Source organism: Trachemys scripta, chromosome 6 (assembly GCF_013100865.1).
Source record: "Trachemys scripta elegans isolate TJP31775 chromosome 6, CAS_Tse_1.0, whole genome shotgun sequence".
Taxonomy (NCBI): Eukaryota; Metazoa; Chordata; order Testudines; family Emydidae; genus Trachemys; species Trachemys scripta.
The window spans coordinates 84,715,936-84,738,872 of record NC_048303.1 but is presented as its reverse complement, the minus strand read 5'-3'; the positions used below and the strand labels follow the sequence as shown (position 1 = coordinate 84,738,872).

General features: G+C 43.5%; 1 protein-coding gene across 4 annotated transcripts in view; it reads left to right on the top strand.

Annotated features, from left to right (window-relative positions):
• AOPEP (aminopeptidase O (putative)) overlaps window positions 1–22,937 on the top strand; it is a 368,640-nt gene that overhangs the window by 183,113 nt on the left and 162,590 nt on the right. For 2 of the 4 annotated variants that reach the window (XM_034773788.1, XM_034773787.1), the window contains exons 13-14: window positions 6,652–6,695; window positions 17,944–18,004. In XM_034773788.1, coding sequence (XP_034629679.1) covers window positions 6,652–6,695; window positions 17,944–18,004 — 105 coding nt within the window. Of the gene's footprint in view, window positions 1–472; window positions 608–6,651; window positions 6,696–10,161; window positions 10,250–17,943; window positions 18,005–22,937 lie in introns of all 4 variants that reach the window. The other 2 variants (XM_034773786.1, XM_034773789.1) reach the window with 2 other exon arrangements.

The following is a 22,937-nucleotide window of genomic DNA, read 5'->3' as shown; positions in this document are numbered from 1 at the left end:
AGGTATACGTATATACATATACACACACATGCACACTTACCTATACCCAAGCTATTACCACAATTTTGTATGATAAATGGGTATCTACACCTGCAAATTAATACTTATGTGTTTGTCCTGCTCATTTGCTCATACAAATGTGGCAGTTGGAGGTGGAAATGTAGACATGCCGGTGTCTGAGCACTTTTGTGCATAGACATTTCTGGATTGCTTTTTAAAGAAATCAGGGCCTGAAATATATTTATACCCTTTGGCCCCAGTCCTGGAAGCTTTGCCATGTTTGAAGACCCTCAGCTTGAGTGAATACCCATTGATGTCAATGGGGCTCAACGACCCCCTCTGCAGAGCAGATTACAGGATTGGAGCCTTTGTTTGCTTTTGCACTTAATTGAGGTTGGAATACAGAAATAGATGTCAGTTTTACTTCAGTCCAGTTAGTTTTACATTCTGATTCTCACATTCACTAACACAGGGATCGGCAACCTTTGGCAGGAAGGGCGGCCAGCACATCCCTCAGCCCGCGCCGCTTCCCGTAGCCCCCGTTGGCCTGGAGCGGTGCACCACGGCCGGTGGGAGCTGCCATTGGCCGAACCTGTGGACGCGGCAGGTAAACAAACTGGCCTGCCAAAGGTTGACGATCCCTGCACTAACACATTGTTGCCATTTTTGATTGCTAATACTGCAAAGGGAATGTTTATATTAAAGCAAAACCTATTGAAATTAAAACTTAATGAAAAAATCTAGTAAAATCAAGTTTTATCAAAGTCCTTTCTAAAGCAAAACCTACATTTTAGTTTTAAAATATTTGAGTGCCATCTTAAATCTAATTAATCAAGTTATGCTATGCTCGTAGACTACTTTGATTATCTACAGGTGCATTGCTTTTTAAAGATTTCTTTCTCTGCATATATGCTTGCTATAAACTCTGTCAACATTCACTTTATTTATAATCATACACACACAAACTATGTTAAAAAAACATTATTAAGATTGCAAAGTCAAGCACTCAAAAGTTAGGAAAAGCAAAAATTAAGGTTGCCTGTATCATTTCCTAACTATTGAGTGCTTGACTTTGCAACCCTAATAATGTTGTTTTAACTTAATGTTTTTGTGTCTAATTTTCTACATTTTAAAAAACAAGCTGAAAAAACATAAATTCCATTGTATGGCATCATCTTGACATCTACATGAGTAATCAGCATGGTAGGAACCTTTGGACTCACCAGCCAGATCTCTGCTGCTTGAGCTAATTCAGTAACTAATAGCAGTGATAGACTGCAATTCTCTATGTGGACTGGCACTAGAGGGGAATGAGACACACTTTGCTAGTGAGTTTCACAGATATTTGCAGACAGCAGAGGAATGGTGCATGAATCTTGGGTGCCATTCCAGGCTCTGGAAAGGAATATGCTCTAGTGATTACAGACTCTTCTGTCGTCTACCTACCCCCTGTCCTGTCTCTTCTCCACCTCTGGCGCCTCATTCCAGTCCCATTCTCCTGACCTATCCAGTCCCCAGACTTCTCATCTCAGTCCCAGACTCCTTAAACACCAGTCCCAATTATCCACCAGCACCCTGGCTCCTCAGCAGATCCGTCTTCTTTATACACTACCACCTTCACCCAGCTCCACTGGTACCCAATCTTCTTGCCCAGCCAGTTCTAGCCTTCCTCTTGGCTCCTCATCCAATATTAGTCTTCCCTCACTTACTGGCTCGCAGTCCCCCTTCCACCTGTTTCCCTCTCTGGCTCCTAGTACCAGTTTACCATACCCCCTAAGAAATGGGTGGTGCCTCTATCACTACCTACTCTAGAATATGGTGTAGATGCTAATTCGTGGTTACCCTTCTTTGTAGTAATGTAACGCCAATATTTAAAAAGAGCTGTAGAGGTGATCCTGGCAATTACAGACCAGTAGGTCTAACATCAGTACTGGGCAAATCAGTTGAAACAATAGTAAAGAATAAAATTGTCAGACACATAGAAGAACATAAATTGTTGGTCAAAAGTCAACATGGTTTCTGTAAAGGGAAATCATGTCTTACTAATCTATTAGAGTTCTTTGAAGGGGTCAACAAATATGTGGACAAGGGGGATCCAGTGGACATTCTGTACTTTAGATTTCCAGAAAACTTTTGACAAGGTCCCTTACCGAAGGCTCTTATGTAAATTAAGTTGTCATGGGATAAGAGGGAAGGTCCTTTCATGGATTGAGAACTGGTTAAAAGACAGGGAACAACGGGTAGGAATAAATGGTAAATTTTCAGAATGGACAGTGGTGTTCCCCAAGGGTCAGTCCTAGGACCAATCCTATTCAACTTATTCATAAATGATCTGGAGAAAGGGGTAAACAGTGAGGTGGCAAAGTTTGCAGATGATACTAAACTGCTCAAGATAGTCAAGACCAAAGCAGAACTTCAAAAAGATCTCACAAAACTAAGTGATTGGGCAACAAAACGGCAAATGAAATTTAATGTGGGTAAATGTAAAGTAATGCACGTTGGAAAAAATAATCCCAACTATACATACAATATGATGGGGGCTAATTTAGCTACAACTAATCAGGAAAGAGATCTTGGAGTCATTGTGGATAGTTCTCTGAAGACGTCCACGAAGTGTGCAGGGCAGTCACAAAAGCGAACAGGATGTTAGGAATCATTAAAAAAGGAATAGAGAATAAGACGGAGAATATTTTATTCCCTTATATAAATCCATGGTACGCCCACATCTTGAATACGGCGAACAGATGTGGTCTCCTCATCTCAAAAAAGATATATTGGCATTAGAAAAAGTTCATAGAAGGGCAACTAACATGATTAGGGATTTGGAATGGGTCCCATATGAGGAGAGATTAAAGAGGCTAGGACTTTTTAGCTTGGAAAAGAGGCGACTAAGTGGGGATATGATAGAGGTAGATAAAATCATGAGTGGTGTGGAGAAAGTGAATAAGGAAAAGTTATTTACTTGTTCCCGTAATATAAGAACTAAGGCCACCAAATGAAATTAATGGGCAGCAGGTTTAAAACAAATAAAAGGAAGTTCTTCTTCACACAGCGCACAATCAACCTGTGGAACTCCTTGCCTGAGGAGGTTGTGAAGGCTAGGACTATAACAGGGTTTAAAAGAGAACTAGATAAAATTCATGGAGGTTAAGTCCATTAATGGCTATTAGCCAGGATGGGTAAGGAATGGTGTCCCTAGCCTCTGTTTGTCAGAGGGTGGAGATGGATGGCAGGAGAGAGATCACTTGATCATTACCTGTTAGGTTCACTTCCTCTGGAACACCTGGCATTGGTCACTGTCAGCAGACAGGATACTGGGCTGGATGGACCTTTGGTCTGACCCAATATGGCCATTCTTATGTTCCTAGTACTAAATACCTATCTTTAGAACCCTGAAATACATGCATTATAAACTTCAATTCTAAATCAAATATTTGTATAATACTTACAGAACAATAGAAGCATCCTAATTTCAAGGAAAATTGTAAAATGATAGCTATTGCTTTATCGTTAGTAGATGTATATGCATTGTCTTTCTTCTTCTTAATTTCCTCTCATTATCTTCTTGGAAGACAAAGAAGAGCCTGAATCAAAAAGTAGAGATTTTGTCTCACAGTAACTGAGACTATAATACAATACTAGTAGGACAAGAGATAGGTTATAAAACACTGATGAGATAGCAGATCAAGGGATCTGGCTAGATAAACATTTGAAGTTTCTATATAAATGGCATTGAGTATGAATACTTTCAGTCAGATTTGTATCATCCCTGTCACAGCTGTAATGATGCCAACAAATGGTAAAATCTTTTGGACAACAGTACTGACCTGGCCTGAATCTGACCTGATTTAAAGTGGAAAGGTTTATTCCATTACTGACACTTTGAACTAGGTACTCTTTCTCCTTTAACAATGTGATCAGTATTCAGCTGTTAGCCAGATGAGTTCAGGGAAAGCTCCTGGAAAAGATGGGATACCATCAGAGATATATAAAGCAGCAGGTCCAGCAGCACTAGCAGCGTTCCACAGCATGATCATCAACATCTGGGAGGATGAAAACATACCACAGGACCTCCACGATGCTACTATTGTCTCTCTTTTCAAGAACAAAGGCAGCAAAGCAGAATGTGGAAACTATAGAGGCATATCCCTCCTCTCTGTTGGAGGGAAGATCATCGCCTGCATCATCTTGAACCACCTAATAGCCAGTATTTCCGAGGCAAATCTACCTGAAAGTCAATGTGGTTTTCAACCTGGCCGGACCACAGTCGACATGGTGTTTGCTGTCATAGAAATACAAGAGAAGTGCATTGAACAGAACATGCACCTGTATGCTGTCTTCATAGATCTGACAAAGGCGTTTGATACCATCAACAGGGAAGCCCTTTGGACCATTCTAACACGACTTGACTGCCCAAGAAAATTTGTCCAGATTATACGCCTTTTTCATGACAGCATGACAGGTGAAGTATTGTCTGATGGAGCCACATCAGCCCCCTTTAACATCACCAACGGCGTGAAACAAGGATGTGTTCTCACTCCTGTCCTATTTAACCTGTTCTTTGCATGTGTCCTTAACCATGCAGTGAAAGATCTGGACCGAGGTATATATTTGAAATACCGGCACGATGGTTCACTTTTTGACCTCCGTCGCCTGAATGCAAAGACTAAGACAGTGCAGAAACTCCTTCTTGAGGCACTCTCTGCTGACGGTTGTGCCCTCATGGCTCACACTGAAAATGATCTTCAGCACATTGTCAACAAGTTTGCTGAGGCCTCGCAACTTTTCTGACTAACTATCAGCCTCGGAAAGACAGAAGTTCTCCATCAACCTGCACCTGGATCAAATGCTTCTGTCCCGAGTATCTCCATCGACGGCACTCAGCTGAAAGTAGTGGAGAACTTTAAATATCTGGGTAGTGTCATATCCAGTGATGGATCACTGGATAATGAGATCAATGCACGAATATCCAAAGCAAGCCAGGCACTTGGCTGTCTGCGAGTCAAAGTTTTAAATCACCATAACATCTGGATGTCAACAAAACTGATTGTGTACAGAGCTGTTGTTCTTTCATCTCTTTTGTACAGGTGCGAAACATGGACACTATATAGGCGTCACATCAAGCAGTTCGAAGTATTTCACATGCGCTGCCTCCGTAACATCATTAAGATCCGCTGGCAAGACAAAGTGCCCAATCTCGAAGTGCTCGAGAGAGCCCAGATGACAAGCATCGAAATGATGATCATGAAGTCACAGCTACGTTGGACCGGTCATGTCAGCCGCATGGATGCCAACAGAATCCCCCGCCAGCTTCTGTATGGTGAGCTCTCTCAGGGCATCCGGCATATAGGTCGTCCACGGAAATGTTACAAGGACACCATCAAAGCCAATCTGCAATACAGCAGTATCAAACCTAGGGACCTTGAGGACGCCGCCAGCGATAGAACACAGTGGCGTGCAACAGTCAGGAATACCTGCGTCGCCTTTGAGGAAGACTGCTGCTGGCGTCTACAAGAGGCACGCGAACAATGTCACAGAGAATCAGCAGCGCACAATCCACTGACCGCAAACTTCCCATGCACCATCTGCAGCCAAATGTGTACCTTTAGAATTGGCTTGTATAGCCATCAGAGGGCACACCATAAGACCAACAACTGATGATCTACACAGATTTGTCATCATCGGATCGATGGACTACCAAGAGTATTCAGCAAAACAGGGTGCTCCCATTCCCTAGGAATCAAACTTGCTGCCTTCAATACAACACTCTTTGCCAAGGGAGCAAGAGCTCACTTTCAGGAATCATACTAAGCAATCTGTGCTGCAATGCACAGCATCACTAGGCTAATAGACCTGTCCCCAGTAAGATACTTTTAATATTAACAAACTTGATTTACTGCTAGTTAAAAATAGACGGTAAAATTGGGAGTTATTTTTAATAATGCTTCTCTCCTGAAAACTGCTTGTGGGAGCCCAAGTAGTTAGTGTGTTGTATCAAAGTGATTCTGTATCAAAGTGATTGTTACAAAGAATGAGATTATGTTTCAAGTGATGAGTGCCAGAATACTTCTGCTATGCCAGGGGTAACTTTATAAAGAGAATGAACTGTATTTTTCTAGGCAGGGCTGGTTGCACCATCTATTATTAAGGTTGCCTGACACTTTGAGGATGTGCCTTTTGGGAGAAAAAACTATGTGAATGTGTAATTAAAGACTGTATCATTATGCAGACACATCAGGAGGCCAAAGTAAGGTTGCACAGGTAGCCTTAATTTCAGCATTTCTTAACTTTTCCTAAGTTTTGGGCGCTAGAATTTGCAACCTTAATTTAAGTTCTTTTAATGTAATTTTGTTGTTGTGTGTAATAGATTCAATAAAGACAGAATGTAGGATTGTGTTAAAACAGTGAGCAGTGTTTTCAGGTTCTTTTTCTTTTAACTTGTAACACCTTTCAGCTTGACTGGCTTGGAAAATTGACAGACAAAATATATGTTATCTATACAATTGAACAAAGTAATAATATAGATGAGACATACATTTCTTTCTTATCAATCTCCTGTCTGCAGCTGTTTAAATTTTATTGCTAGTGACATAGACACAGTGTAATCTTTTGATAGAGATATTAATTGTGGTGCTTTTGTTCCTTTTCCAGGATTTTCTTTACATGCTGCTGGAGGACATCCCAGAACAAAAAGGGTATGTGAGAATCAGGTTAGAAAAGATAAAGAAGGGAGTAGAAATCAGCTCTAAATATGAGTTGTGCCAACCAGAGATATCAGTAGGGGGGGTTCTAGTGTTACACACACCCCTGACAGGAAAGGTAAGCATAAAGATATTTTAATAGTACTGTTAATACTGAGGATACATCACACTTATGTAGCACCTAAACATTAAATAATTAGGTGCCTGACTGTCTTATGCACCCTTGAACATTTTCCCCCAAGTGACTCACCCAAGGTTACATAAGGAAGTCTGTAGTAGAGCTCTGAATAACCCCTGTTCTGTACTTTAGCTACAAAATCACCCATCCCTAAAACCATACAACTGCCAGTGTCCAAATACTGGCTCAAATTTTTCTATCCTTATTCAAGTACAAGTACATCTTACTCCGCGAGTAATCCCCATTGTCTCCTCCACGAATAATCCCCTTTGTCTCCAGTGGGACTTCTTGAGGAATGAGGTGCAGTTCAAATTGTGTAAGGAGATCAGAATCTGGCTCATCGTTAGATAATGGAGAACAGCAGTTCAGCGTACAAGAAACAAAAATTGATCTTGTGAAAAGTAAACAGAAGATGTTGCTTGGTATTTTAGACAGCAAAAGGAAAAACAGAAATGGAAGAAATATTGTTGCCTATAGCTGATAAAGCCTAGTGGCCAAGGTAGCTCTCTGAGATATTTGCACAAATCCCACTGTTCTCAGTGAAAGTTGCATACATGTTTCTGAACATCAGTATCCCTTCATATGGTCCATAAATTTTTCCATTTATAAACTGTCATAACTGCTTGGTTCACTGTTTAATCAGAAGGTCTAGAAGTCTTCATTCTAATTTCTTGCACTCTTATTCTTGTATATTCAGCTGCTAAAAGTATCTGAGAAACTTCAGATTAAACCTGCTTCCTGATGAGCAGTATGTTAGAGCCAGTATCAAAATTACAAAGTCTCACAGGACTTTTATATCTTTTATACCTCATGATAGGGGGAGTAATAATTTAATAACTAATATGTCTTTCCAACTGCCAACTCTCGACCATTGCTGAGAACACAAGTTGGCAATATTTCTAAGTTTTATCAAGTTTGAAGTGTTTTCTAAAAAATGTTTACATTTCAACCAAGAAAAATGATATTACCAAGCACCCTTTTTTTCCTTTTTGGTGTCATTGAATTTTATTTTCCATAGTCATAAATATGGAGGAGAGAAAATGATGTATTTTATTGTAAAAGGGTTAATTATTACATAAGGTCCTGTAAAATATTTGGGAGCTGGTTTGACCATAAACTGCTTTGTTTTTTGCAAAGTGGTCAAAATAAAATGTGTTTGAATCATTTTACTGATCACAGTTCTGCTGTGTATTGGAAATAAAGGGCCAGTACACTCTGCACGCTGGATGAGACATATGACTTTCTCCAGTCTGTTCCACCCCTACCATATTTTCATGGCCCAGGATCATTGGAGATAATAGAGTGAGGAAGATAAAGGGGATGTCTTCTGTTGACCACCAACAAACATTTGCATTAGCATCTTGACAATTATCATATTTTCAGTTGAATGCAAGTCTACTACCAAAGAGATATGTGTGGTAAAAGTAGTGTAGGGGGATACGTGTTCTGAAATGTGGACATTTTGTAGATACTGGCATTTCAAAGGTTATGTAATTGCTTTACACCTTGGAGAGTCCAAGAAAAGATTATGGAAATGAAACTTTCAATTTCTGCTATTCTTTCGTGTCCCAGGACTTGTGAGCTACTGAGCATCCTCATTTCCCATGTAAGTCAGGATGTTTTCAGTACCTTGTAAGGTGGGTTCCCCAAAAGCATTGTGAATGTGCTACTTTTCTGTAACCCAGGGGTTAAATATCAGCTATTTAAAAATTGTCTCTAATATTGGGAAGAACCAGATTATTTATTATGTGGCATCATGAGTTTAGTATATAGCAGAAAAAGATATGACATGATTCAATGGTGGGAAGTCAAAGCTTGACAAATTTAGACTGAAAATCAGGCAAACATTTTAAACAGTGAGAATAATTAACCATTGGAAGATCTTACCAAAGGTCACGGTGGATTCGCCATCTCTGACAATTTTAAAAATAAGATTGGATGTGTTTCTAAATTATCTGCTCTAGCAATTATTTTGAGGGAGTTCTATGGACTATGCTATACAGGAGGTCAGACTAGATGATCACAGTGGTCTGGCTTTGGAATTTGTGAATCTAGCCCAGACTCTTTTTTTTTTTTAAATCTTTCCAAAAATACCTCAGGAATAATACTTGTTTAAATAACTAGAAGTGGTTTTCTAGCTCAAAAATGGTCAGGAAAAATAAGAAGTCTAGTTAGGGAAGTTAGTTAATGACAATATGCTCTTTTTTCCATTTCTCACTTTCCCGGTGCTTAGACTTGGTGCAAAGTGTTATTTGAACAAGGAAACCAATTTTTGATCTAGATATGTGCCAAGATATTTTCACTTTTAGTAAGATCACTGCAAATGAAGTGTGGCTCCAGTTGCTCTTGCATACCCCTGTGGAATGTAAAGGCAGACTTTCAGATTCATGGTAATCTGTTTTGTAACCAGACATATGATATACCTGTATTTGTCTACTGCCAAAATCACACTGGGTGCAGAGATCAGTGGTAACGCCAAGAATAAAAAAAGGTCATCTGTACATAGAGCAGGCTTTTATTCCTTGTGTGTTGTAATGATGCTTTTCTATTACTGGACATTCTCTGTTATGATTTGTATAGACCTTAATAACTAGGGTAAAAAAGCAAGAGCAGAAGAGGCTTCGTTGTTCTTCCAAAATTAAATTTGTCTAAACATTGATGAATGTTTCATCACACATGATTTCCAGGATTGGAATGAAATGCATTTAAACATAAGAGCTAAATCTAAAAAGCCTCTTTGCACAAAAATGGCAGATCTACCCAACCCAATCAAATATCATTTTAATACTAAGAAAAGCCCACTAGTTGGATGGTATTAAACACCCACAGCTTCTAATGTTTGTGATGAATTGGTGGCCCTTATAAAAATGCTTAATGGTATAAATTTAGGCCACCCTCCTGCCCTCACTTCTGCCTGTACTGTCGACGATAGTGTTGTACTGGTATAACTGAGAACAGAATTTGATCTATTGTAGATTTTGGCAATGAGAATTCCTGGATTATCATTGACTGAAAACAGTCATATGACAACATGGCAATTTTATATAGTTTATATGTTGGAATAATGCTAATTATTTTTCTGTTATTGAGTACATCAGGTGAGGTCTAAAGGACTCTTGCACCAAAGTTTGAGTTTCCCTCCACTATAGGAGGGCTTTAATTTTTAGTCACAGATGATTTTTCAGTTGATACCTGTTGATCGGCAACTGCATGGAAGAGATTCTTCTCCATTCAGATGCAACCTCCCAAGTGACATCCCCATTGATTTTGTCTTCCTTTCAGAGCTACAAGAGATCGTTTTAAGGAGTGTCTATACTTATGCATGGAGAGTACAGACTCTGCACACCCAGCTAGCATGGGTATAAATAGTGTAAGTGGTGATGCATGGCTTACGTGAGTAGAGTTCCCTACACATCTAAACCCCCAGGGTATGTACCCTACATGGCTTTCTACAGACCCAAGCACATCTACACTGCTATTTTTAGCAGTGTAGTGTCCTGCCGCTTCCTCACTGCCAAAGCGTTTCCCTGCTGCAGTGAAAGGCTCCAGCAGTGAGAAAACGCTTTGGCAGCTCCCCAGTGCTAGAGCCTTTCCCCACTGCCTGCCCCTTCTAGAGCTTTTCACTGCCACAGTGACAACTGTGGACACAGCCTGCCTTTCACTGCAGCGTGTAGCTACACATGTAGTGCCTGTAGTCTATACACTGCGGTAAGTGTAGACATAGCCTAAGTGCCTGGTTTAGAGGACTGCTTCACATTCTGCCTTGGCTCAGTTCTGAAGGGACCTTGGCTATTGAAAACTCTCCTCCAGGGCAATATCCTCTGATAGGAGGCCAGGACCAGATAGGGTAGAGGGCATTATATATTTGCAGGCTCCTTGGTCTGCCTCCTCTCTGCTAAGGAACTTTTTGTACGAAGGACTAAGGGCCAGAGCAACTAACAAATGTCTAAGGGTATGACTACATCAGAGGAAGAGGTTTTTCTGTTGATGTAGGTAATCTACCTCTCCAAGAGGAGGTAGCTAGGTCAATGGAAGAATCCTTGACCTAGCCATATCTACACTATATGGGTAAGTTGACCTATGTACTGTGCTTAGGGCACAGAATTTTTCACAGCCCTCAGTGATGTAGCTAGGTTAATCTAAGTTTTAGATAAGACCAGGCCTTAATATCAGTGCCTGCCTCAGTCTGCCGAGTCTGCCCTCCTGAGCATTCCTGTTTAGTGTGGACTGGTCTGTCCCAGAGGCTCAGGTTGTCTTGGCCTTCCCCCAGCAAACCTGAAATGTTTCTCACACATGATTGAAGTATCTTATTTTCTTCTGTTTGACTTCAAAATCCACTGCTATCATAAAAAACAAAACAAAAAAAAACCCCCAAAGCTGCTTTCTCTTGTACCTGTGCATTATACTGCATTAAGTTTGATCATAACTCCCAGTAGCGTTGTTGCCTCCAGGACTCATGATCTTTAGCCCCCAATGTAAATTGATCCTATTCATATCTGTGCAATATGTGAGCCATGCAAAGTCTCAGTGTTTTTACACCCCTGTTACAGAGGGTATGTTTCATCAGCTCCAGATAAATCAGAATTGTAGCTGCTTGAGCTCTGTGTGTCTAGTCTTCTTGAGTAATTAACTTCTATTACTTTTGGCTTTTTTTGATTTTTGTTATTTCATTTGCTTCCGCAAAACAAATATAAGATAAAAAGTAAAGCTACATTTTCCATAATATACTACAGACTAAGTATAGCTTGAAACTTTATTTGTAACTTTAATAACTATGACCTAGTAACCACCTTCCATGTCTTCATAAATTTCCAATTTTTCAACATACTTGGCTACACAAGTAGATCCTGTCTCCTAGATTTTTATTAACTTACTTTCTTGGGTTAGAAAACTGCTAGTCATGATGGGGGAGATTTTTCAAAGGCTTCGCGCACATTTCTGGTGAGTGACAGCGCAGACACCACAGCACTGGGAGCATGGAGCCCGCTGTGACCATCGCTGCAGTTATGGCCGTTGTCAACACCTCGCACCTTATCATCCACCTTTTTCAGAGGCAGATGCTGAGAAATTGGGTGAGGAGTCTACGGCAGCGCGGTGAGGACATTAAGTCTGAGAGGGGCACTGACCACTCACAAAGCACGGGACCCCGCGCAGTGAACATCATGGTGGCAATGGGTCATGTTGCTGCTGTGGAACGGCGATTCTAGGCCCGGGAAACAAGCACAGACTGGTGGGACCGCATTGTGCTGCAGGTCTGGGATGAATCACAGTGGCTGCGAAACTTTAGGATGCGTAAGGGAACTTTCCGAAGAAGTGGGCTGTAGTTCACGAAAACTTATGCTCTAATAAATTTGTTAGTCTCTAAGGTGCCACAAGTACTCCTGTTCTTTTTTCCTGGAACTTTGTGAGTTGCTGTCCCCTGCCCTGAAGCGCAAGGACACCCGGATGCGAGCAGCCCTGACTGTCCAGAAGCGAGTGGCCATAGCCCTCTGGAAGCTTGCAATGCCAGACAGCTACCGGTCAGTCGCAAACCACTTTGGCGTGGGCAAATCTACCGTGGGGGTTGCTGTGATGCAAGTAGCTAACGCAATCGTTGAGTTACTGCTGTCAATGGTAGTGACCCTGGGAAACGTGCAGGTCATCATAGATGGCTTCGCCGCGATGGGATTCCCAAACTGCGGTGGGGCTATAGATGGAACTCACATCCCTATCCTGGGACCAGACCACCAGGCCAGCCAGTACATTAACCGAAAGGGCTACTTTTCAATGGTGCTGCAAGCACTGGTGGACCATAGGGGACGTTTTACAAACATCAACGTTGGATGGCCGGGCAAGGTTCATGACGCTCGCGTTTTCAGGAACTCTGGTCTGTTTAGACAGCTGCAGGAAGGTATTTACTTCCCGGACCACAAAATAACTGTTGGGGATGTGGAGATGCCTATAGTGATCCTCGGGGACTCTGCCTACCTGCTAATGCCCTGGCTCATGAAGCCCTATACATGCGCCCTGGACACTGAAAAAGAACTCTTCAACTACCATCTGAGCAAGTGCAGAATGGTGGTGGAGTGTGCTTTTGGACGTCTCAAGGGGAGATGGAGAAGCTTACTGACTCGCTCTGATCTCAGCGAAACCAATATCCCCATTGTTATTGCAGCTTGCTGTGTGCTCCACAATCTCTGTGAGAGCAAGGGGGAGACCTTTATGGCGGGGTGGGAGGTTGAGGCAAATAGCCTGGCTGCTGATTACGCCCAGCCAGACAGCCGTGCGATTAGAAGAGCCCAGTGAGACGCGCTGTGCATCCGGGAGGCTTTGAAAGCTAGGTTCCTCAGTGAGCAGGGTAACCTGTGACTATTAAGTTTGTTTAAAGAGAAGCTGAACCTGCCCCCGTTTCTTTACCCACTTAATGTTGACTATCCTCTGCAGTTACATACCCCGTTCCCCCCGTTCCCCCACTTCCAACACACGTTCAAAAATAAAATAAATGGAACTTTGTTAATTAACACCGTTTTTTTTGTTACGGATTTCGCGGTAAAGTGTTGAAACTGGGACGCAGACTGTGGTGGGGAGCAGGCGTAGTGATGGAAAGGATGCTTCTAAACTCGAGGAATGACAGGCTCCTGCTCCTAGAGCGGTCCGCAGTCGTGGACTGGTTGTTTCAACGGAGCCTGCCACCCCTCCTGTTCTGGACTCTGTGTGTGGGGGCTATGTGACTTTGTGGCGGGGGAGGGTGGTTACAGATCCCCTGCTGCATGGCTCTTTGATCCAGGCTAAGGACCGCTGCATAAGAGCTCGAACCGCCCTTCCCCGCCACAAAGTCACATAGCCTCCCCCCCCCCCAGAACATGAAAACCACCTCCCAGACTGACCAGGATGCCTAGTGACTGCAATGTGTGTGTGACCTTCTGCTGAACCTGCCCCCGTGTCTGTACTCTGGTAAAGGTGACTGTCCTCTCCAGTTACCAGCCCCCTTCCCCCCTTCAAACACACTCACCTCTAAAAGAACATGACGGAAACAGTAATTAGCAGAAATGTATTTTTTATTAGCAACTACACAGTTAGGGGACGAAACTGGGACGGGGGCTTGGTTGAGGCGGGAAGGAAAGGACTTTTCAAATTTTTGGGAATGAGAGCCTTCTGGTACTTGAGCGGTTTGCAGGGGTCGAGTGACAGTTTTCACGGCCCCTGCCGCCCCTCCTTCTTGGGACTTTGGGTGAGGGGGGTATGGGACTTTGTGGCGGGGGAGGGCAGTTAGAGATAGACTGCAGCCGGGGCTCTGTCCTCCTGCTTCCGGTCCTGCAGAACATCCACAAGGCGCCGGCGCGTGTCCGTTTGCTCCCTCATTAGTGCAAGCAGCGTTTGAGTCGCCTGCTGGTCTTCCTGCCGCCACCTCTCCTCCCGTTCGCTGTGTGATCGCTGGTATTGTGACATGTTCTCCCTCCACTGGGTCTGCTGGGCCGCCTCGGCTTGGGAGCAGCCCATAAGTTCAGAGAACATGTCGTCCTGTGTTCTTTTCTTTCTCTGCCTAATCTGCGCCAGCCTCTGGGAAGGGGTTGCCGGGGTAGGTCGGGAGACATTTGCAGCTGTGGGATGGGAAAAAGGGAGTGAATTCCTCACAAAGATACATTTTTGTGAACAATGAACATAGACTTTCTCTGTGAAGAAGACCATGCACAGCACCTATCACATGCGCACTCAGGACAAGGTCGAATTTTCGGCCTTCACATTCATTGCCTGGGGTCTTGCAGTGGAGATCAGACAAGCGGGGCAGGACAGTGGAATTCGGGTAGCAGGCTGACATGGTAAGCCGTAGACTTTTCGCTGCTTAAAGCTTAATTTATAGCAGTGCCCTCCTTTCACGTTCAAAGCAATGATCCTAGCGTTGGCCAGTTCCTGCTGCCTGCAATCCGGCAAGCACGAACTCTGGCCCTGTCCCACACCCTCGCGGCTGTCCCTGGGAAAGATCCCTGTATGCTGCCCCTCTCCCGCCTCCACTGCGTGGCTGTAAACCGCCGGTTACAGTTATGTAAAGGAACAGGCAAGCAGTCCCAATACTAACATTCCCCTAATTCAAAGCAGGTGACCATGAGCGACATCACTCTGATGAGGATTTCGGAGACAGAGAAAGAGCGCATGCTGCGTGAACGCCAGCAAAAACCAGGGCCGTATGCGGCCATGCTTTGCGAGGCAATGATCCCAGAATACTTGATGATAGCCTGGCGCGGAAAAGTTTCCTACCACGGAGGACGCAATAAGGCCGCTCTCCCCAGGAACCTCATGCAAAGGCTTTCCAATTACCTCCAGGAGAGCTTCGTGGAGATGTCCCATGAGGATTTCAGCTCTATCCCCAGACATATAGACCTTATTTTCCAGTAGCTGCACTGGCAGGGACTAAAAAGTAGAGCGCCTAGGGCAAACTAATCATGATAAACCGGACATTGTTAGATTCTTTTGCAGTAGTTGCACTGCCAAGGACTAAAACGTTAAGCGCCTAGGGCAAACTAATCATGAAAAACCCATTGTTAATATTTCTGTTCTGTTCAAAATAAATGTTTACATGTTTAAAACACTTACTGACTGATCCTTCCCCTGATTCAGGGTCTGGGTTAACGCCTGGGGAGATCCTGGATGTCGGGGAAATCAGCGTTGTAAGCGCTGTTGACTGCCTCGTCCTCCTCATCTCCTTCCTCATCTTCCCCGTCCGCTAACATCTCAGAGGAAGCGGCCATCGACAATATCCCATCCTCAGAGTCCATGGTCAGTGGTGGGGTAGTGGTGGCGGCCACACGTAGAATGGAATGCAGTGCCTCGTAGAAATGGCATGTCTGGGGCTGGGATCCAGAGCGTCCGTTTGACTCTTTGGTCTTCTGGTACCCTTGTCTCAGTTCCTTGATTTTCACGCGGCACTGCATTGCATCCCGGCTGTATCCTCTCTTTGTCATGGCTTTGGAGATCTTCTCGTAGATCTTCGCATTCCGTTTTTTTCGATCGCAGCTCCGAAAGCACGGACTCATCGCCCCACTCAGGGATCAGATCCAAGACTTCCCGATCAGTCTATGCTGGGGCCCTCTTTCTATTCTGCAAGTGCCATGGTCACCTCTGCTGGAGAGCTCTGCATCGTTGCCAGTGCTGCTGAGCTCGTCACGATATCCAAACAGGAAATGAGATTCAAACTGGCCAGACAGGAAAAGGAATTCAAATTTTCCCGGGGCTTTTCCTGTGTGGCTGGTCAGAGCATCCGAGCTCAGACTGCTGTCCAGAGCGTCAACAGAGTGGTGCACTGTGGGATAGCTCCCGGAGCTATTAGCGTTTAATTCCATCCATGCCTACCCTAATTCGACATGGCCATGTCGAATTTAGCCCTACTCCCCTCGTCGGGGAGGAGTACAGAAATCGAATTAAAGAAACCTCTATGTCAAACTAAATAGCTTCGTTGTGTGGACAGGTGCAGGGTTAATTCGATTTAATGCTGCTAAATTCGACATAACCTCCTAGTGTAGACCAGGCCTTGGTTATGGCAACTACCCGTGGGTAGATCACAGTATTGATAGTATGTCAAACCTGTACAACCATCACCCCAACAGTTGACTTCCCATCCAAGAACTGGTTTGCAACTGACAATCAGGTTGCCAGGTGTTGCCGGCTTCCAAAGGGCAATAGCCACCCACTTTTGCACTGTTGAGGGTTTCTGAAAATGAGTGGTCTGGAGCTGGAGGGTTGGTGCAAGATGCTCGCACAATTCTGTGAAGGTCTGCTTCCTCATTCAGATGTTCTGTAGCAAATGGTCATCATCCCAGGTTTCCACCTCGCCATGCTAGTTCTCTAGGAATAGAAGCAGAACTCCCCCCATGGGCATACTGTTGCAATCCCAGCATTCAACGTGTGTTCCATGGGACTCCAGTGGATTTCTATTTACCTTTTTGGTCAGCTGTCTTAGGCATCTCAAATTTTTCTGGGCCCATCCTATCCAGTATCTGGTACTGGACTGCATGAATATTTGTCCTACAAGCTGAAGCAGAATCATACCATCAGGGATTTGCTCCATGTCTTCAGTGAAGTTTGGCAGAAGGGAGAGATTACCGGAAGTTGCCGTTGACAAATGTGTGAAGGTGGCGTACAGTACCAGCTACATGTAGCAAGGCAGTTCCCAGAGTGTTTCCTGTGACAGAAAGGACTGTGGGATATTGTCCCTGAAATGATAGCACTACCGTCACATATTAAAAATGGGCAGTGTGGACATGAGTATATGCCTGTGCACAGTGTACAACTGTGACGGGCACAGCATATGTGGACGCTCAGTATGGGTACCAGGGTACGTCTGCTAACAATACATGGACAAGTATCCAGAGAAGCAGGCAAGTGTACATGTAACTTAAGATGCAAATTTAGGTCCTCATCATGCAAACACTTATGTACATGAGTAACTCAGTCCCACTGTGTTCAAATGTGACAGATTGTTTCCTTTCTTAGCAGTTATGGTTTCAGAGTGCATTGTGATTTTACCATAAATGTTATCAGGGAGAAAAGCTGACATCCAAATATACTGGATACTTACCAACTTTAAGGAGGATTTAAGTCCAGCAGTGCATTTTAAAGTCCATAAATCTAAGGCATTTTTTCATGTCAGTTTTAACTCTGGCATTTTTTCCTTTTATTTTGGTTGCTCCCTCAATAAAATACTGATTTTGACAATCTCCAGTTCATTTTTCTCCCTTTGTTTTTTTTCTCAGAAAAGAAAAACAGAAAAGCCACACAAACAGAACCATAGAGCACCTGCTCATGCTTATGTGTTTCATAAATGCAGCTTAGCTTCTTGTACTTTTTCTGTCAGCTTTCATAATCACTGAATTAATCATTTTAGTTTGAAAAACTTAAAATCAGATCTGTCTTAATTTGCAAGTGTCATCTCTGGTAATGTTATTAATTAAAAAGAACAAGAACTGAATTATAAACTACTGCTTAGTCTACAAGGCTTTTATTCTGTTTTTACACAACATGTTTTTCTCTAGAAAATGTACATATTTCTGTAGGTATGTTCCATGAAACAAGTTTAATTTTATTTTAAAGGTACGGGCTATCTGTTGAAAATATCATCCGGGCCTGGCTTGACACTTCTGGAATACCAAAGGTAAATGCAAAGTATCTTTTCTCAATAAATTTCAGATAATGACTTTTTGTTCAAATCCCTGCCTCTATTATCACAGGTATGGCACAAAATAAATCTCTGTTTTGATGACATCTGCTCTGCATACTGTATAGAATGGGACTCACCTTTTTATCAGTTACAGTTTTATCAGTTGCAAATAAGCTGCAAAAGGAAAATCTTTGAAACCTTATTTTATTATTAAATGTTCTGATCATTGGAAGGTGTGCTGTAAGGTATTGTAATGAGGTTCACTACATGTAAGGAGCACTGTTTGCCGATGTCAATTTGTGAATTACTGTGACAGCCCTGCTGACACCAATAACGTCAATAAATATTAAATTATCTGTACTTTGATATTTCATGAATGTTGAGTATTGATCACAGATCTTCCCAATCTGTTACATGAATTATGTGTGTTATAGAGAAGTGCCACCTCTGCTCTAGTTAAGGTTGGGGGAGGGATAGCTCAGTGGTTTGAGTATTTGCCTGCTAAACTCAGGGTTATGAGTTCCATCCTTGATGGGGCCACTTAGGGATCTGGGGCAAAATCAGTACTTGGTCCTGCTAGTGAAGGCAGGGGGCTGGACTCGATGACCTTTCAGGGTCCCTTCCAGCTCTATGAGATAGGTATATCTCCATATAAGGTTGAGCATCACTTTCTGTTGAAAGGTTGACTATTGTAAGTTCTATGCTGTGCCTCTTGAGGGTGATTGGTTGTGTTAGTGGTCCAAATTTGTGGTCATTTGAGCCAGGATCTCCTGAGAGTCCACCTAAAAAAACATTTCACAAAATCACCTGGTTCTTCTAACTCTTTTTGTGTACACCTCAGGCTCAAACTATGGTGCTGATTCTTCCCAAACTGACCTCAGGTGCTTGGGATTTATCTCAACCAGTTCATGGTACCCACTGTCCCCTTGGGGAAGCAATATTGAAAAAGGTTTTAAGGGTAAAGTTTGTAACTCCAGGTCAGCACATGCCAACTGAAGTGCCTACTGTCACGGAGTATGAGGGAGTCAGGGCTCTGCACCCCCCACTTCCTCCGATTCACCATGACTCTCAGTAAAACAGAAGGTTTATTAAATGACAGGAACACAGTCCAAAACAGAGCTTGTAGGTACAGACAACAGGACCCTCTCAGTCAGGTCCATCTTGGGGGGCAGGGAGCTAGACCCCTGGGGCGCTCCCTCCGTTTCCCCAGCCAGCTCCAAACTGAAACTCCCCAGTCCCTCCCCTGGCCTTTGTCTCTTTCCCGGGCCAGGAGGTCACCTGATCCCTTTGTTCTCCAACACCTTCAGTTGGCACCTTTGCAGAGGAGGGGCCCAGGCCATCAGTTGCCAGGAGACAGCGTGTCGGCCATTATCTGTGCAGACACCATCACACTGGCCCTCTCGGGCTCTGCAACAATCACACCCCCTTATCCTACCACCTAGATACTTAAGAAATGCATAGGGGAAACTGAGGCAACCACACAGTATTCAGTGAAAACATTATGACCATTCCCACTTTGTCACACCTACAAAAAGTGAAATGTGTGTGTGTACAGCAAGATTAGGGCTCTGTGGAAGCCAGAAGGTTTGCAGGCAATGTGGTATCTCAGTAATTAGGTGGCTCAGGGTGACTATCACTGCTCATTGAACATGAGTTGCACCCATGCACCATGAATTTGAGCTCTACCAGCGGTAGCTTTGAGAGAATATGTTATGCATGTTCCCCGCCCTTTTGCCTGCGTTCTGCAGGGGTGCATTTTGGAAGTTTTGCCCTGAAACCAAGCTATCTGGTTTAAGAGTGACATTTTAAAGTATTCTAAAATCCACATGCAGATTCTGATTTTACTTTAGAAGTATTGTCAAGGAAATCAGCATTAATTAAATAGAGGGAAGATGAAGGACTATAGTAATCAGTTAGGGTAATGTAATCATAACTCATACTCTTCACGGGTTTCTTGAACAATGGAACTGAGTGTTATCAAAGGAAAGCAAATTGTTGGCTCATTTGTTGTTTCTGATAGACAGGTCCCCTAACATGAGCTGCTCATAACATTTTCAGATTCTTATCACCTTTTTTGGTCCTGACCTAGGGAATATTGGGTGTAGTGGTGATTTTGGAGCAGCGGGGAGGGGGAGGAATGCGGGTGTACTAGAGCAGTGCAGGAGGTGTGAGGTTGGGAAAGTATAGGGTGGTGGCTCTGCTCCTCTGCTAACCTTCATCCTTAGGGCTGTGCTCTGCCATAGCTACTGAGCTGCCAGCACGCACCCTACACAATGACTCTTATTAGTACAAGAGATCATCTAAACACGATGTTTTTGAAAACCCAGTTCAATGACTAGAGTTCTGATGAAGAAAAATGTAGTTTTGCTTTGGTTCCTCAGTGATTAAGGATTTTTGCTGTCTAGGAGCTCAGAAACATGGACACCAGAACTATAAGGAGGAAAAATTGGGCACCTTCCTCTTCGGAAGGGAAGTGGAACCATCTGTGCCCTCCTCCCCCTCCCTCTCTCCCCTACAGATACCCTCTACCCACCACAGTTCCTCCCTGTTGCATCTCCACCAGGCTGAGGAAGGGGGGTCAGTGGCTCCCCTTTCCTCCATTGCTCCCTGATCAGTGAAATAACCCAGAACTCCCTCCCTTCCCATGCTGACTTCAGCAGTGGGGAAAGGGCTCCAGGTTCACCCTTCTCTTTGATGCAGCTGTTCCTAGGGGGAAAGGGTGGTTGCAGAGCAGCACAGGAGAATGCGAGGAAGAAAGGAAGGAAGGTCAGAGTTGTGCAGTGCGGGATCTAGGAAGGCTTCAGTCTTTCCCCAAACTCTAGATCTCTATTATCCCCCTCTGCATTTCTCTCCCTGCTTCATTATATGTTCCCACAGTGCTGAGACCATGACGGGAAAAGTGATGAAGCAAGTTCAGTGCGTGGCATGAGCACACACTGCTGAGAGTGAGTCGAGAGCTGAAAATAGACACGGTAGATCCATTGCAGAGGCATACAATGACGACACTGGGGTGAGAAATGGAATGGGGATGTTCAGTGCCTGGCGCTGTATGCAGCACTGAAATCATATTTGGGAGTTGAGAACATGCTCAAGGCATTCACCAAGCATACTGTGCTGAAACTGGGTGAGGAGTTGAGAACAGGCCTACTCAGTGCATGGTGTTTGGCCACTAGCACTGGAACCAAGGGAAGGGAGATAAGAACACCCAATGAGATGACAAGTATCAGAGGGGTAGCCATGTTAGTCTGGATCTGTAAAAAGCGACAGAGTCCTGTGACACCTTATAAACTAACAGACGTATTGGAGCATAAGCTTTCGTGGGTGAATACCCACTTCGTCAGACGCAAGCATATTCACCCACGAAAGCTTATGCTCCAATACATCTGTTAGTCTATAAGGTTCCACAGGACTCTTGGTCGCCAATGAGATGAGTGAATCAGTGCACACCTTTCAGAACTTTTGTTTCGAGGTTGTATTAATCTCAACTGGGTATTCTCATTTAGCTAAGAACGTCTAATTGAGATGACTGGGCCACTTCCCACCTCTTTGATGCTCCTATACTGCTCAGAGTAAGCTGTAGCTGCAGACTTAGGGTCAGGAAAGGGAGGAGGACCTGGAGATATTGGATGGGGGTGGATTTATCTGCTTTGGAGGATGGTGGGGCAAGGTGATTTGAGAAGAAGAGACTGACACTGGTCTCCTCTCACATACTTAAAGTTACTGTAACTTACATGAAATAAAACTTTCAAAATATTGTGAAATAATCCATGTTTACTCTCCCTTCCCTGTCAACAACTCCACACTCAAAAACCACAACCATTATCACCATTCGACTACAGGAAAGAGTACAGGAGGGGGGAAGATGATTTATAAACTATGTAGCATCTTTAACTTATCCTTAGTTCCACCTGCAAACCCACATGGTAACTACACTTCCCTAATTTAACACTATCTCCTACAAAAACAACAACTCTTTTTTGTTTTTTTGATTTTTTTTAAAAGACCTAGGAAATTCACTGACAAAATACTTTAACACAGAGATAAAGGTGTCCAGGGAGTGCCTAGTGCCCTTCCAAAACATTGAGTCTAACTGAATTCAAACCTCTGAAAACCAGGAAATACACAGCTAAAATACACACCATCTCCACAACACAGTCTTAAGTCTGCCCTCCTTGAGCAATGCTCCAACATGCCTTTAACACACATACTTGCACTCAGCCTTTGTAGATGCTGCAGAACACTAAGGGAACAGTGTACAGGAGCACTGTAGGACAAATTCTTAACATCTTCTCTTTGCTAAGGCAAAGCTTGGGTTTAAGTCAGGAGTAGCAAAGTGGAGCTATCTACACCTGGTCTGTGCTCATACTGAGTCTACTCCTTGCAAATCACTCCAGGCTTGCTAAATGGTACAGTCCCTTCACCAGGCTGCTGACAATCCCTATGATAGGATTACTCCTGTCATCACTACTGATACAACCTGCAGAACTCAGCACTGAAATGAGACATACTTGATGTCTCAAGGAACATATGCATCTCTCCTCATATCATAGAATCGTAGGACTGAAGGTGACCTCTTGAGATCATCTAGTCCAGTCCCCTGCACTCATGGCAGGACTATGTAATAACTAGACCATCCCTGACAGGTGTTTGTCTAACCTGCTCTTAAAAATCTCCAATGATGGAGATTCCACAATGTCCCTAGGCAATTTATTCTAGTGCTTAACTACCCTGACAGTTAGGAAGTTTTTCCTAATGTCCACCCTAAACCAGCCTTTAAACCTGTAATTTAAGCCCATTGCTTCTTGTCCTGTCCTCAGAGGTTCAGGAGAACAATTTTTCTCCCTCTTCCTTGTAACAACCTTTATGTACTTGAAAACTGTTATCATGTCCCCCCCCTTTTAGTTGTCTCTTCTCCAGACTAAACAAA